The following is an 18242-nucleotide window of genomic DNA, read 5'->3' on the forward strand; positions in this document are numbered from 1 at the left end:
CAACGGTATACTTAATGTAAAAACATTATTCATCCATTGAAATATTTTTATAATACCCATATAATTTTTGTAGTTGTGGACTTGGACAAGGTCTCCCCAATCCCTTAGGAATGAGAACCCAGGTTCGAAATTTCCCCAAGACACCCGATGGAGGCTAGAGGGTATATCAGCCGAAACGTTGTGTTAGCAACAAACAAGATGAGGAGAAATATCCATCAAATGTAAACAATGTACATAATTCCTCATCTCTTAAATATAGAACTGTATTGTTACACTATATAAAACTGGTGGGCAGATGAATCACTGTTATCTCTAGCAGTCTGTTGTCCATCATTGGTAAGACCAAGGAAGGTCAAAATCACATGTTCTTGTGAATTCTGTGCTGGAGATGGCAGAGTTTTATCTCTCTGCTAGCAATATAAAGAAGAGTGCATTTTGCACCAAAAACATCAATATAAGAGTTTCTCTCGTGGTATCTACCGCAGTATAGCTTGTTCTAACAGAACAGCCATGTTTAAGGGGAGATAAATATTACCTCCCAGAATTCATTGCAAAAAGGCAAGTTTAGCCTTATTTTTCAATGCCAAATTTTATTTATTTACCAAAGATAGACAAGAAAAATACAAAATTTCTGTATTCAAATGTTTCCTTTTCAATACATAATATTTTTTCAATAATATACAGTAATATATCATTTTCATAATGTCGGAATCAACCCACAAACTGTACATTAACCGATCCCTGGATCCAGAAACAAATCTGCCTGTTTAAAGTGGTTTGTTTCAAGTTCTTGATTTTACTTAAACTATTTTTGTTTCAAGCCTCTAATATTTCTTTTTAATTTAAAATGAATAAAATATGTCTAATCTTTTGAACTCGAGATAAAATACGGGACATGAATGTCTCACCCCTCCCCCTATATATATATATATATATATATATATAAAAAGGAAATGAAGAAAATGCTGACAAAATAATTTAAGTAAGGGAGAGTGTATTTAATTAGGTGAAACAAATCTTAAACAACTCTGGAGCCTCTTTTTTCACATATAAGAGACAGCAAACCCAACATAAAGTCAGATAAGAGAAAAAAATCTATCAGAAAGGAACTCTATCTCTCTTAAAAAATATCTTTTGATAAGCATAACAAATGCGCAACCGGTAAAAAGAACTTTCACCTAATTAAATACACTCTCCCTTACTTAAATTATTTTGTCAGCATTTTCTTCATTTCCTTTTTTTATATATCACAACTCGTGTTCCACATCTCCTTTTTTAAATATATATATATATATACCGGAGTAAACACATAAATGTGAAACAAGGTGGAAAAAAGAGTACTCAAATACCAGTGGTAGAGTAATATGCTTTATTTAAAGCACCAGAAAATTCAACAAAACCTGTTACTCTGAGTTTCACGTTCCTGTTCGTCGGACAGTTTTTTAGTAACAGGTTTTGTTGAATTTTCTGCTGCTTTAAATAAAGTATATATATATATATATATATATATATATATATATGTGTGTGTAATGTATGTACAAACAGTCTTTATTTTTTTTCACTTATCGGTCAGTAGGCTGCAGTCATACTGGAACACTGCCTTGAAGAATTTTTAGTCAAATCGACCCTAGGACTTATCTTTTTAAGGCCTGTTACTTATTCTATCAGTCTCTTTTGTCAAACCACTAAGTTACGAGGACATAAACACACCAACACCAGTTAAGTGGGGACGGTCTAATACAAACATCTTTTTAAGGCTTGTTACTTATTCTATCAGTCTCTTTTGTCAAACCACTAAGTTACAAGGACATAAACACACCAACACCAGTTAAGTGGGGACGGTCTAATACAAACATCTTTTTAAGGTTTGTTATTCTATCAGTCTCTTTTGTCAAACCACTAAGTTACGAGGACATAAACACACCAACACCAGTTAAGTGGGGACGGTCTAATACAAACATCTTTTTAAGGCTTGTTACTTATTCTATCAGTCTCTTTTGTCAAACCACTAAGTTACGAGGACATAAACACACCAACACCAGTTAAGTGGGGACGGTCTAATACAAACATCTTTTTAAGTTTGTTATTCTATCAGTCTCTTTTGTCAAACCACTAAGTTACGAGGACATAAACACACCAACACCAGTTAAGTGGGGACGGTCTAATACAAACATCTTTTTAAGGCTTGTTACTTATTCTATCAGTCTCTTTTTTCAAACTACTGAGTTACAAGGACATAAACACACCAACACCAGTTAAGTGGGGACGGTCTAATACAAACATCTTAAGGCTTGTTACTTATTCTATCAGTCTCTTTTGTCAAACCACTAAGTTACAAGAACATAAACACACCAACACCTTGTAAGTGGGGATGGACTAACAAACACACACACACACACGCATGTATGCATTTATAAAACCCTTCTCTGCTCCCTATCACTTCTCTCATACTTTAACCCTTCATACCTCTAACATGAAGTGGAGCCCCACCTCCCTTGGGTTCATAGTGTTGTGAGCTTCATAGAAATCTGTTATGATGAGGTTCACTTGCTAACCAGGTTTCTTTTAACGATGTGTAGAACAAGAGATCCGTTGCTTGGAGAACAGGTAAGGGTTTGTGACAGGAAAATCATGGGGCTGTCAAACAGCTCAAAAGGCAAGACTGGAATATATCTTTTTGTTTCCTTCTCCTTCTTGTGTTATATATGTCAAACTTACCTTATGCATACATACACCATCTGTCAGGTGAAAATATATTTTTATGTTCAAATATATATATATGTGTATAAATAGAATAAAACTATTTGCCCTTAAGAAAATTAAGCTTGTTTTATTTAAACCAAATATATATTTATATATATAAAAAAAGAGCCATTTATTTCTTTGTCATCTCTCTTATGGATTTCATTTGCTTACAGCTGTTTCGTACTCATAGTTGAATGCCTGAATAACACTTTATATAACACCAATATGTATTCATTAAAATTATAATACAAAGGTATCTGTTAGGTGAAAATATATTTTTATATTCAAATATATATATATATGTATAAATAGAATAAAACTATTTGCCCTTAAGAAAATTAAGCTTGTTTTATTTAAACCAAATATATATTTATATATATAAAAAAAGAGCCATTTATTTCTTTGTCATCTCTCTTATGGATTTCATTTGCTTACAGCTGTTTCGTACTCATAGTTGAATGCCTGAATAACACTTTATATAACACCAATATGTATTCATTAAAATTATAATACAAAGGTATCTGTTAGGTGAAAATATATTTTTATATTCAAATATATATATATGAATAAATAGAATAAAACTATTTGCCCTTAAGAAAATTAAGCTTGTTTTATTTAAACCAAATATATATCTATATATATAAAAAAGAGCCATTTATTTCTTTGTCATCTCTCTTATGGATTTCATTTGCTTACAGCTGTTTCGTACTCATAGTTGAATGCCTGAATAACACTTTATATAACACCGATATATATTCATTAAAATTATAATACAAAGGCATCTGTAAGGTGAAAATATATTTTTGTATTCAAATATATATATATGTGTATAAATAGAATAAAACTATTTGCCCTTAAGAAAATTAAGCTTGTTTTATTTAAATTAAATATATATTTATACTAGCTTAAGGTGACCCGCTCTACGCTCGGGTGAGGGTATGGTTGTTATTTTCTGTTGCTTCCTTTGCTCTCTTCAAAGCATGAAGAAATAAAATTTTTACAAAATGACCGAGAGAAATGCAGAATAAGAAAAAGACAGAGGCGGTGCTCCAGCATGGCCACAGTCAAATGACTGAAACAGGTGAAAGAGTAAAAGAGAGAGAAACAAGAGAAAGAAAGACAGAAAACAAATTTCTATAGAAGTTCAAAGAGAAATAGTGGATGAGAGACAGATGCTGATGTTTCATACCATGTGTATACTCTTTTACTCTTTCACTTGTTCCAGTCATTTGACTGCGGCCATGCTGGAGCACCGCCTTTAATCGAGCAACTCGACCCCGGGACATATTCTTTTGTAAGCCCAGTACTTATTCTATCGGTCTCTTTTGCCGAACCGCTAAGTAACGGGGACATAAACACACCAGCATCAGTTGTCAAGCAATGCTAGGGTGACAAACAGACACACAAACACACACACGCATATATATATATGCATATATACGATGGGCTTCTTTCAGTTTCCGTCTACCAAATCCACTCACAAGGCTTTGGTCGGCCCAAGGCTATAGTAGAAGACACTTGCCCAAGGTGCCACGCAGTGGGACTGATCCCGGAACCATGTGGTTGGTAAGCAAGCTACTTACTACACAGCCACTCCTGTGCCTTATATGTATATGTATGACAGGCTTCTTTCAGTTTCCGCCTACCAAATCCACTCACAAGGCTTTGGTCGGCCCGAGGCTATAGTAGAAGACACTTGCCCAAGGTGCCACACAGTGGGACTGAACCCGGAACCATGTGGTTGGTAAACAAGCTACTTACTACACAGTGACTCATCGTTTAACATCATCATCACCACCATTGTCATCATCGACGTCATCATCAATGACAGCAGCATCTTCCACACCAACAATTACAACAACAATTTTTGTCAGTTTCAATCTTTCTTTATGTGTATTATCAAATTATCATTTATTTCACAAAGTTCTTCGCAAAAGCCTTGAGGGCAACGAAAAGTTCACGGTAACTGGGCTGTATTTCGGATTCTGGCATGATGAAACCCCTCATGCTGTGAGGATCAGGGCGCAGTTCAAAGGCATAAGCGTACTTGACATTCATTTTCATTTTTGCCCAGTCATAAGCACCACCTGTGGCAGGATCTATTAGAAATGAAGAAAGAGGGGAAAAAATTTCAGAGAGAAGGGAGTAAAAATTCATTCTTATTTCTTTACTACCCACAAGGGGCTAAACACAGAGAGGACAAACAAGGACAGACAAATGGATTAAGTCGATTATATCGACCCCAGAGCGTAACTGGTGCTTAATTTATCGACCCCGAAAGGATGAAAGGCAAAGTCGACTTCAGCGGAATTTGAACTCAGAACGTAACGGCAGACAAAATACCTATTTCTTTACTACCCACAAGGGGCTAAACACAGAGAGGACAAACAAGGACAGACAAACGGATTAAGTCCATTATATCGGCCCAGTGCGTAACTGGTACTTAATTTATCAACCCCGAAAGGATGAAAGGCAAAGTTGACTTCAGCGGAATTTGAACTCAGAACGTAACGGCAGACAAAATAATGCTAAGCATTTCGTCCAGCATGCTAATGTTTCTTATTTCTTTATTGCCCACAAGGGGCTAAACACAGAGGGGACAAACAAGGACAGACAAACAGATTAAGTCGATTATATCGACCCCAGGGCATAACTGGTACTTAATTTATCGACCCCGAAAGGATGAAAGGCAAAGTCAACCTGGGCGGAATTTGAACTCAAAATGTAACGGCAGACGAAATACCGCAAAGCATTTTGCCCGGCGTGCTAACGTTTCTGCCAGCTCACTCCCTTTAAAAGAGTGAAAATTCATTAAAGACATCAAAGGTACTTTCATACACATACAAATGTATATATATACAGGGTGTCCCAAAAAAATGTATACACACCTTAAATAATTGTAAATTTGGGGTTTATTATAATTCGAATAATTTTCAACATGTAAAAGAATTTACAAATATCATTCTATTGTCTTGTTATCGCATGTTCTCAAACTGATGTCCGTTCTGCTCCAGACACTGCTGACAACGCGAAGCCATGGAATGGCACACATCATGGAACAATTCCCTTGGGATATTCGTACATTCATGTTCAATGGTTGCCCTCAATTGAACGACTGTTGCGGGTTTCTGTGCGTAGACTTTGTCCTTTAGGTATCTCCATGAAAAGAAGTGTAGTGGTGTGAGGTCTGGTGAACGTGGAGGGTATTCGACAAAACCTCTCCGTCCAATCCACCTGTTTGGCAAGATCCCATCAAGAAAGGATCTAACATCGCGATGGTAGTGTGGAGATGCCCCATCTTGCTGGAAATAAAACTCTTCCTGTTCAAAGTCCTCTCTAATGCTTGGTATGACAGACTGTTGCAGTCTGTGTATACATTTTTTGGGGACACCCTGTGTATATATATATATATATATATATATATATATTTACTGTCACGCATACTCACATACAAAGGTACATGCATGTATTCATACATACATGATAATAGTACATTGATCGTCGAAGCAGTTTATCATGGACCAATAGCCGGATTACTACCCCCCACTTTGAAGGGTACGCGTTTGCAACCCAGGAACAGGAAATATCAACCAAATACCTGATCCAGAAAAGGGATAGAGATGCAGGAAAAGCCGTAAAATGTGACGACCAATGCAGACTCAGACTCTGTGGAGTTAACTCCAAAGATATTGCCCGCATCATAAGCAGTTGTCCAAAAACGTCATCATGGTATTATCTACCAATAAGATATGACATTGTAGCTAGCACACTCTATAATGAAATCCATTGGAAGGATAATCCCAAGGATAAAGGAATAAGAACCCACAATAAGGTAGAAGCCATAGCTACTCATCATCATCATCATCATCATCATCGTTTAACGTCCGCTTTCCATGCTAGAATGGGTTGGTCGGTTCAACTGGGGTCTGGGAAGCCTGAAGGCTGCACCAAGCCAGTCAGATCTGGCAGTGTTTCTACAGCTGGATGCCCTTCCTAATGCCAACCACTCCGAGAGTGTAGTGGGTGATTTTATGTGCCACTGACACAGATTCCAGACGGGGCTGGCGAACGGCCATGCTCGGATGGTGTTTTCTACATGCCACCGGCACGGAGGCCAGTCAATGCGGTACTGGCTATAGCCACCTTCGGATGGTTTTCATATGTGCCACCGGCACTGGTACCACAAAACTACAAATTCCATTAATGTTCATCGAGTTTGCTTACTCATAATAAAAAAGGAATACTGGTGGAATGTCCCAGTGAAGACCTCAATAAAATGTAAGCATAACAGGCCTGATATAATGATTGGGGATAGGGAAGAGAAACTGTGCACAGTTGTGGAAATTAGCTGGCCAATGGGTGTTGACATAAAGCGGGAGATCAGTTTCCTGGTTTCTATGGCGTATGTGTTCCCCAGCTGGATGGGATGCCAATCCATCGCAGCGTTACTCATTTTTGCCAGCTGAGTGAACTGGAGCAATGTGAAATGAAGTGTTTTGCTCAAGAACACAATGCGTCGCCCGGTCCAGGAATCGAAACCACAATCTTACGATCATGGTGCTGACACCCTAACCACTAAGCCACGCGCCTCCACACACACACACACACACACACACACACACACACACACATATATATGCCCTTTTAAAGCCTAGTCCAGCTCATGGGCCTGGTTTCCCAGTTTCTATGGCGTATGTGTTCCCCAGCTGGACGGGACACCAGTCCATCGCAGCGTTACTCATTTTTGCCAGCTGAGTGAACTGGAGCAATGTGAAATGAAGTGTTTTGCCCAAGAACACAATGCGTTGCCCGGTCCAGGAATTGAAACCACAATCTTACGATCATGATGCTGACACCCTAGCCACTAAGCCACGTGCCTCCACACACACACACACACATAATATAATATAATAATATAGGCACGGGCATGGCTGTGTGGTTAGGGAGCTTGCTTCCTAGCTACATGGTTTCGGGTTCAGTCCCACTGCATGGCACTTTGGCCAGGTGTCCTCCACTATAGCCCGGAGCCGACCGAAGCTTTGTAATTGAATTCGGTAGGCGGAAGTTACTGCCGTGTGTGTATGTGTGCGTATAGCTGCTCAGTGCCTCTCCGAAAGAGAGAGAGAGGGAATAGCTGCACTCTTGTTACACAAGAAAAGCCATTGCCAAGAAGACGTACTGAAATGAAGTGTCTTGCTCAAGAATACAATGTACTTTCCAGTGCCATGTAAAATGCATTTGTGTTGGTGCTGCATATACCCGGGGCATGTAAGGACCACCCAGCACACCCTGTAAAGTGTTTGGTGTTAGGAAGGGCGTCCAGCTGTACAAACCATGCCAAAATATACAATTGCGGTTTGACCTGCGGAATCTCTCTCAGAAGCACAGTAAGGGTATGCCTGTCTGTGGAGTACTCAGCCACTTGCATGTCAATTTCACAAGGATGCTGATTTGTCAATCGGATCAACTGGAGCCCTAACCATCATAACTGACCAGAAGCCAGTAAGACAAATTGGTGTAAACACGCCTGGCATCTGCTCGGAGTATCCTCTTGTGGGTTGATGTACCTATGCATTTCAAATCAGTTATCTTTTCATCAGTATCAATGTATGACTATGTGTGTTTTCTGTACTTACACAGGATATCTGGTGGTGTCCCCACAACAAATTGTTTTCCAGTTTCATAGTAAATAGCTTGTTTGGCTAGTTCTGCTACGTGGGTCTAAAAATAAAATTTAAGCAATAAAAACCAATACAGTTCTATATTTAAGAGACGTAGAATTATTTACATTTGACAGATATTTGTCCTCATCTTGTTTGTTGTTAACACAACGTTTCAGCTGATATACTCTCCAGCCTTCATCAGGTGTCTTGGGGAAATTTTGAACCTGGGTTCTTATTCATCATCATCATCATCATCGTTTAACGTCCGTTCTCCATGCTAGCATGGGTTGGACGGTTCAACCAGGGATCGGTTCAACCAGGGATCTGGGAAGCCAGAAGGCTGCACCAGGCTCCAGTCTGATCTGGCAGTGTTTCCAGATCAGACTGGAGCCTAGGTATTTTTCAATGTTATTATTATTATTATTCAGGTCACTGCCTGGAATCAAACTTGGTACCTTGGAGTTTGTAGTCCGTGCTCTTAACCACTACGGGCATATGGCGTAGTGGTTAAGAGCACGGGCTACTAACCCCAAGATTCCGAGTTTGATTCCAAGCAGTGACCTGAATAATAATAATAATAATAATAATTATAACATCGAAAATTACCTTAGGAATGAGAACCCAGGTTTGAAATTCCCCCAAGACATCTGACGAAGGCTGGAGGGTATATCAGCCGAAACGTTGTGTTAACAACCAACAAGATGAGGACAAATATCCGTCAAATGTAAATAATGTAAATAATTGAAACAGAAGAGATGGACATATATATATTAAAAAAGATAAAATGAACAAGCAAAATATGGTGTCCCTTTAGAGTGTGTAATTTATATTTTATTTTTATTTATGGGCCCTTTTCAAGCCTAGCCAGGCTCATGGGCCTGGTTTCCCTGTTTCTGTGGTGTATGTGTTCCTCCCAGCTGGACGGAATGCCAGTCCATCGCAGCGTTACTCAAGAAACAGGAAGAAAGAGTGAGAGAAAATTGGGGCGAAAGAGTACAACAGGGGTCGCCACCACCCACCGCCAGAGCCTCGTGGACCTTTTAGGTGTTTTCGCTCAATAAACACACACAACGCCCAGTCTGGAAATCGAAACCGTGATCCTCTGACCACGAGTCTGCTGCCCTAACCACTGGGCCATTGCGCCTCCCCATGTAATTTATAATTCAAACATAATTGCACAGTTGATAGAGTAAATAAAGGATTAACAATTTATGCATAAATTCTTTTACAGCTGTTTCTAGAATAGTTGTGCATATTGTGCAAATCTCATTGAGCAAAGATTTCCATAGGTGCAGGCATGGCTGTGTGGTAAGGAGTTTGTTTTTCCCAGCCACATGGTTCTAGGTTTATTCCTAATCCTTTCTACTATAGGCACAAAGCCTGGATTTTGTGGGGAAGGAGACAGTCGATCACATCGGCCCCCAGTGTTCAACCGGTACTTGACTTATCCACCCCAAAAGGATGAAAAGCAAAGTTGAACTTGGTGGAATTTGAACTCAGAGCATAGCGATCAGGTTCAGTCTTGATGTGTGGCACCTTGAGAAAGTGTCTCCTACTATAACCTCAGACCAACCAAAGCTTTGTGAGTAGATTTGGTAGATGGAAACTGAATGAAGCCCATCATAAACATGTACATATGAGTGTCTGTGGTGTCTTTGCCTCACAGCTGGTGTTGGTGTGTTTATGTCCCTGTAACTTTAGCATTTCAGCAAAAGAGACCGCAGGAGTGGCTGTGTGGTAAGTAGCTTGCTAACCAACCACATGGTTCCGGGTTCAGTCCCACTGCGTGGCATCTTGGGCAAGTGTCTTCTGCTATAGCCCCGGGCCGACCAAAGCCTTGTGAGTGGATTTGGTAGACGGAAACTGAAAGAAGCCTGTCGTATATATGTATATATATATGTGTGTGTGTGTGTGTGTTTGTGTGTCTGTGTTTGTCCCCCTAGCATTGCTTGACAACCGATGCTGGTGTGTTTACGTCCCCGTCACTTAGCGGTTCGGCAAAAAGAGACCGATAGAATAAGTACTGGGCTTACAAAGAATAAGTCCTGGGGTCGATTTGCCCGACTAAAGGCGGTGCTCCAGCATGGTTGCAGTCAAATGACTGAAACAAGTAAAAGAGTAAAGAGAGATAAATGCAAGGCTTTACAAAAAGTAAGGACTGGGGTCGATTTGTTTGACTAAAATTCTTCAAGGTAGTGCCCCAGCATGGCCACACTCTAATGACAAACAAGGAAAAGATAAAAGATGTGAAAGCCAATGGAATAACTGGCTTTTATATGGAAATCTTTGCTCAATCAGAATTTTTTTCGGGTTGATTAGCCCACCCTGCTCAAAAGATCCCTGAATATGCTTTATTTTAAACTCCTATGTTTCCAGGGGTGAATTATTCAAATCTCAAAGAATTCCTCTTGACCTTTGAACACTAGGCGTCACCGAGGCAACGACTAGTGACCGTGACCTTTGGAAATATGCTGTGCTTGAGAAGACCCAGCAAGCCAAGTGAGACCATAACCTCGTGGCCTATGCCAGGGGTGTAACCAGCCCACTTATGTGTACCTTTCCTTCATTGGACACTAAACTCTGCTAGTGAAGCCCTATTTGAGGCAAGTGAAATCGAATTTGATTTGATTTCAATTTCACTTGCCTCAACAGGTCTTCGCAAGCAGAGTTTAGTGTCCAATGAAGGAAAGGTATGCATAAGTGGGCTGGTTACACCCCTGGCATAGTCCATGAGGTTATGGTCTCACTTGGCTTGCCAGGTCTTCTCAAGCACAGAATATTTTTTATATTCAGTTGTCTTGTAGCTTTGAGATTTTGATGAGGTAAGTATTAAATTTTAGAACGACATTGTAGGATTGGTGTGAATGGTCAGATCTGGCCAGCTCGAGCATAAAGCAGGTAAAATATTTTGGCTGGATATGGCCTGATTAAATGCAGGAGTGTTAAGAATTTCTGGGGTACTTACCAAATGACTACTGTCCCTTGGCTTCTTTCTTTGGCATCCAAAAGGGGTGAGTATAAGTTGGGAGTAAGCATGCACAGAGAAAAATGCTATCTTGTTTCGGGTGGACCTAACCAATCTGGAAAGGTAGCGGGATTCAGGTTCTGAGAAAACTCCGCTGCCCCGGTATGTAGGATGACATGGATTTGGACTGGCTCCCTCTGAAATGTAGGCACAGAGACAGGGAGCAAGAAATAAGCAAGCAAATAAGATACAGAGAGGGAGATAGGGAGGGAGAGAGAGATTGACTGAGGGGAAACAGATGAACAAAAACAAAAAGGGAATAAACTCCCTGCCCCATACACCCACCCACCCACACACACACACACACACACATTGAATGCAACATCTTTTAGGTCAAAGGAACTACTTAATCGGAGTTGAGGTGGGGGTCAACTCTGAGGAAGGATACGACGACCACAAAGGGTTGCAGAACACTACATGTCTCTGTTGTAGAAACTGTGTGAAGCTTTGAAACAGAAACACAGTGGTGTCCAGTTTTTGCAAGACGATTCACCAACATACACAGTATATGAAACTCTATGCAAAATACGCAATATATATATATATATAGATATATATATATATATATATATATACTGTATATATATATATATACTGTATATGGGCACAGGAGTGGCTGTGTGGTAAGTAGCTTGTTTACCAACCACATGGTTCTGGGTTCAGTCCCACTGCGTGGCATCTTGGGCAAGTGTCTTCTACTATAGCCTCGGGCTGACCAAAGCCTTGTGAGTGGATTTGGTTGATGGAAACTGAAAGAAGCCCGTCGTATATATGTATATATATGTATGCGTGTGTGTGTGCTTGTGTGTCTGTGTTTGTTCCCCTAGCATTGCTTGACAACCGATGCTGGTGTGTTTATGTCCCCGTCATTTAGCGGTTTGGCAAAAGAGACAGATAGAATAAGTACTGGGCTTACAAAGAATAAGTCCCGGGGTCGATTTGCTCGACTAAAGGCGGTGCTCCAGCATGGCTGCAGTCAAAATGACTGAAACAAGTAAAAAGAAAAAGAAAAAAAAAGAAAATACATATATTGTATGTATATATATATTGTATGTATATATATATATATATTATATATATATATATATATAAATAGATATAGATATAGATACTGTATATACATATTGGCACCTGTGCCAGTGGCATGTGTAAAAAGATTCGAGCGAGGTCATTGCCAGTACCGCCTGACTGGCCCCCGTGCCGGTGGCACGTAAAAAGCACCCACTACACTCTCGGAGTGGTTGGTGTTAGAAAGGGCATCCAGCTGTAGAAACTCTGCCAGATCAAGATTGGAGCCTGGTGCAGTCATCTGGTTCGCCAGCCCACAGTGAAAATCGTCCAACCCATGCTAGCATGGAAAGCGGATGTTAAACGATGATGATGATGATGATGATGATATATATACTGTATATCAATATATTATTATGATTATTATTGAGTGAGAGAGCAGTGCATGCCATCAAAGTGACACTGGGGTAAAATATACGAAGCCCAGTATACCCATCATGACTACCCGTCTGATAAGGGTACACCAGGCACATGCATCACAACCATACGTACGTGACATGGGGATTTCATATCAAGATAAACAGCACATAACCTTGCAGGTGGGGCCCAGTTAGAATTTTCTTCTGGTCAAGTAACCCATCCTGCTCAAAAGGTCCCTGAATAAGGGTTGTTTAAGGATGTTGAACAAAACACCCATGTTTCCAGAGTTGAATTATCCAAACCCCAAAGAGTCCCTCTCAACGCATGGCTATGATGCTCCCCCACTACTTCTGCTTGTGATCAGAGATGCAAATATCGTCAGCCACCAAGGGACATGGTCAACTGGTTAAGGTCAAACAACTGACAAGCAAATCTGTGGTATTGAGCAGAATATTTGCTGTAGCCCATCTTTTATACCAAGACAAAACAATGTACATGACAACACTTCCAATCAGTTAAGATCAGAAGCCATAAGAGCCACTGCCTGGTACTGCATCAGGGCATAAAGAAAGTGTTCCCATGTCGGGAATCGAACCCAGGCCGCCTGGGTGAAAGCCAGGAATCCTTTATTATTATCCTTATTATTATTATTATTATTATTATTATTATTATTATCATTATTTATTATACAATATCTGAATGACGTTTTTAGTGATCTAATGAACTTTAGTCTTGATCTGTGAACAATTAGTAGAACATTATCATTAAAATATCTATTTCTAGACTTCAGTAATTGTTGCTAAGAGTACAAAACATACTCTTACATCCAATGTTGTTTAACCACATACCAACTCCTGCAACAATATTAGTAACCCCCAGCACAATAAGCAAAGCCCTCTACATCATTCTCAGTATGATTGAAGTATAGGGTTGTCCGGAAAGTTCATGCCGATTTTTAAAGGAAAGAAAAAGGTCAATAAATATTTGCCATTACATTTTTAATTAACCAAATATGAACCATTTTGTTGCACAATGCATCTCCATCTTTCCTTTAACTTGAAAATACCCTCTTCCCAGAATCGAGGTGTTTCATGGCAAAGAATTCATCAAGGTATCTTTTTACGTCATCCAAGGAATTGAAGTTTCTACCATTAAGACTATTCTGCAGAGACCTGAATAAGTGGAAATCTGAAGGAGCAATATCTGGTGAATATGGAGGGTGGGGTAACACATCCAAGCCCAGCTGCAGCAATTTTTGTCTGGTTCCCAAAGCATCAAGTGCCGGAAATGAACTTTCTTATCTTCCATTTAAAAGGGTTACAGAATTAACACAGGTTATAGGAACATAAACCTTCTTCCACGAAAAGATAGCTTAAACTGTGCTCTAAATGGAGGTGTAGTCAAATCCTATTTTATGGGTCTCCATCTTTCCTTTAACTTGAAAATACCCCTCTTCCCAGAATTGAGGTGGTTTCATGGCAAAGAATTCATCAAGGTATCTTTTTACGTCATCCAAGGAATTGAAATTTTTACCATTAAGACTATTCTGCAGAGACCCGGATAAGTGGAAATCTGAAGGAGCAATATCTGGTGAATATGGAGGGTGGGGGCAACACATCCCAGCCGAGCTGCAGCAATTTTTGTCTGGTTCCCAAAGCATCAAGTGCCGGAAATGAACTTTCTTATCTTCCATTTAAAAGGGTTACAGAATTAACACAGGTTATAGGAACATAAACCTTCTTCCACAAAAAGATAGCTTAAACTGTGCTCTAAATTGAGGTGTAGTCAAATCCTATTTTATGGGTCTCCATCTTTCCTTTAACTTGAAAATACCTTCTTCCCAGAATTGAGGTGGTTTCATGGCAAAGAATTCATCAAGGTATCTTTTTACGTCATCCAAGGAATTGAAATTTCTACCATTAAGACTATTCTGCTGAGACCTGAATAAGTGGAAATCTGAAGGAGCAATATTTGGTGAATATGGAGGGTGGGGGCAACACATCCAAGCCGAGCTGCAGCAATTTTTGTCTGGTTCCCAAAGCATCAAGTGCCGGAAATGAACTTTCTTATCTTCCATTTTAAAGGGTTACAGAATTAACACAGGTTATAGGAACATAAACCTTCTTCCACGAAAAGATAGCTTAAACTGTGCTCTAAATGGAGGTGTAGTCAAAATCCTATTTTATGGGTCTCCATCTTTCCTTTAACTTGAAAATACCCTCTTCCCAGAATTGAGGTGGTTTCATGGCAAAGAATTCATCAAGGTATCTTTTTACGTCATCCAAGGAATTGAAATTTTTTCCATTAAGGCTATTCTGCAGAGATCTGAATAAGGGGAAATCCGAAGGAGCAATATTTGGTGAATATGGAGGGTGGGGTAGTACATCCCAGCCCAGCTGCAGCAATTTTTGTCTGGTTCCCAAAGCATCAAGTGCCAAAAATGAACTTTCTTATCTTCCATTTTAAAGGGTTACAGAATTAACACAGGTTATAGGAACATAAACCTTCTTCCACAAAAAGATAGCTTAAACTGTGCTCTAAATGGAGGTGTAGTCAAATCCTATTTTATGGGTCTCCATCTTTCCTTTAACTTGAAAATACCCCTCTTCCCAGAATTGAGGTGTTTCATGGCAAAGAATTCATCAAGGTATCTTTTTACGTCATCCAAGGAATTGAAATTTTTTCCATTAAGGCTATTCTGCAGAGATCTGAATAAGGGGAAATCCGAAGGAGCAATATTTGGTGAATATGGAGGGTGGGGTAGTACATCCCAGCCCAGCTGCAGCAATTTTTGTCTGGTTCCCAAAGCATCAAGTGCCAAAAATGAACTTTCTTATCTTCCATTTTAAAGGGTTACAGAATTAACACAGGTTATAGGAACATAAACCTTCTTCCACAAAAAGATAGCTTAAACTGTGCTCTAAATGGAGGTGTAGTCAAAATCCTATTTTATGGGTCTCCATCTTTCCTTTAACTTGAAAATACCCTCTTCCCAGAATTGAGGTGGTTTCATGGCAAAGAATTCATCAAGGTATCTTTTTACGTCATCCAAGGAATTGAAATTTTTTCCATTAAGGCTATTCTGCAGAGACCTGAATAAGTGGAAATCTGGAGGAGCAATATTTGGTGAATATGGAGGGTGGGGTAACACCGGTCTGGGAATCTAAACTGCGTTCTTACGACTGCAAGTCCGCTGCCCTAACCACTGGGCCATTGCACCTCCACGACTGCTGCTGCTGCTGTTGTTGTTGTTGTTGTTGAGTAACAAGATGGGTAAGGGTGATTAGGTGATGGTCTAGGGCTTAGGGGAGGGAGACCCCAGACCTTGGAAAAAAAAAAAAACTTTGGTTGTCTTGTTGTAGTCGATGGCTCTTTGTTGATGCCCGACACCACTGGGAGGTGGCCCTCAAAGTCGCTGGAAATGGAGATCTCCAGGTCCAAATTCTTGGACGGCCGCTGGTGCTGCCGTCCCTGTTGCTTCTATTGTTACTGCCACCGATGACGATGATGACAATAGTGGTAGTAATGAGGATGATAGATTGATAAATAGGGAAAACAGACTAACAAAGAGACAGGTAGACGTGCAAACAGGTACACAGGTAGGCAGATAAATAGGTAGACTAGTCAGAAAATAGACAAGTAGACCAGTGCTTTTCAAACATTTTGCTGGAGCTGAACCCCAAGGAAACATTCCACTGGCTCGAGGAACCCCTGTGCAATAATTTAATAGTCTTATGCACACATATCTGCACAGGAGAATTAAGAATTACTGTCGATTTTAGCAGTTTTGTAACTTCTTGCGGAACCCCTGCACTGTACTGGCTGAACACTAAGGTTCCACGGAACCCTGGTTGAAAACCACTGAGTTAGACTGGTAGTCAGTTAGACACTAGTTAGACAAGTGCTTTTCAAACTTTTTGCTGGAGCGGAACCCCAAGGAAACATTCCACTGGCTCGAGGAACCCCTGTGCAATAATTTAATAGTCTTATGCACACATATCTGCACAGGAGAATTAAGAATTACTGTCGATTTTAGCAGTTTTGTAACTTCTTGCGGAACCCCTGGACTGCACTGGCGGAACCCTAAGGTTCCGCGGAACCCTGGTTGAAAACCATTGAGTTAGACACAGTCAGTTAGACACTAGTTAGACCAGTGCTTTTCAATCTTTTTGCTGGAGCGGAACCCCAAGGAAACATTCCACTGGCTCGAGGAACCCCTGTGCAATAATTTGATTGTCTTATGCACACATATCTGCACAGGAGACTTAAAAATTACTGCCGATTTTAGCAGTTTTGTAACTTCTTGCGGAACCCTGGTTGAAAACCACTGAGTTAGACACAGTCAGTTAGACACTAGTTAGACCAGTGCTTTTCAATCTTTTTGCTGGAGCGGAACCCCAAGGAAACATTCCACTGGCTCGAGGAACCCCTGTGCAATAATTTGATTGTCTTATGCACACATATCTGCACAGGAGAATTAAAAATTACTGCCGATTTTAGCAGTTTTGTAACTTCTTGCGGAACCCCTGCACTGTACTGGCGGAACCCTGGTTGAAAACCACTGATTTAGACACAGTCAGTTAGACACTAGTTAGACCAGTGCTTTTCAATCTTTTTGCTGGAGCGGAACCCCAAGGAAACATCCCACTGGCTCGAGGAACCCCTGTGCAATAATTTAATAGTCTTATGCACACATACCTGCACAGGAGACTTAAAAATTACTGCCGATTTTAGCAGTTTTGTAACTTCTTGCGGAACCCCTGCACTGTACTGGCGGAACCCTGGTTGAAAACCACTGAGTTAGACACAGTCAGTTAGACACTAGTTAGACCAGTGCTTTTCAATCTTTTTGCTGGAGCGGAACCCCAAGGAAACATCCCACTGGCTCGAGGAACCCCTGTGCAATAATTTAATAGTCTTATGCACACATACCTGCACAGGAGAATTAAAAATTACTGCCGATTTTAGCAGTTTTGTAACTTCTTGCGGAACCCCTTGACTGTACTGGCAGAACCCTAAGGTTCCGCGGAACCCTGGTTGAAAACCACTGAATTAGACACAGTCAGTTAGGCACTAGTTAGACCAGTGCTTTTCAATCTTTTTGCTGGAGCGGAACCCCAAGGAAACACCCACTGGCTCGAGGAACCCCTGTGCAATAATTTAATAGTCTTATGCACACATATCTGCACAGGAGACTTAAAAATTACTGCCGATTTTAGCAGTTTTGTAACTTCTTGCGGAACCCCTGCACTGTACTGGCGGAACCCTGGTTGAAAACCACTGAGTTAGACACAGTCAGTTAGACACTAGTTAGACCAGTGCTTTTCAATCTTTTTGCTGGAGCGGACCCCAGGAAACATCCACTGGCTCGAGGAACCCCT

General features: G+C 40.3%; 1 protein-coding gene across 1 annotated transcript in view; it reads right to left on the reverse strand.

The window, feature by feature from the left end:
- Positions 1-4615: 4615 nt before the first annotated feature.
- LOC115226736 (zinc carboxypeptidase) overlaps positions 4616-18242 on the reverse strand; it is a gene marked incomplete at its 5' end in the record, with an annotated part of 32173 nt that continues 18546 nt past the window's right edge. The window contains 3 exons of the mRNA XM_029797757.2: positions 4616-4844; positions 8382-8466; positions 11374-11570. Of these exons, the coding sequence (XP_029653617.2) occupies positions 4657-4844; positions 8382-8466; positions 11374-11570 (470 nt within the window). The remainder of the gene's footprint in view (positions 4845-8381; positions 8467-11373; positions 11571-18242) is intronic.

This window comes from Octopus sinensis, linkage group LG30 (genome assembly GCF_006345805.1).
Source record: "Octopus sinensis linkage group LG30, ASM634580v1, whole genome shotgun sequence".
Taxonomy (NCBI): Eukaryota; Metazoa; Mollusca; class Cephalopoda; order Octopoda; family Octopodidae; genus Octopus; species Octopus sinensis.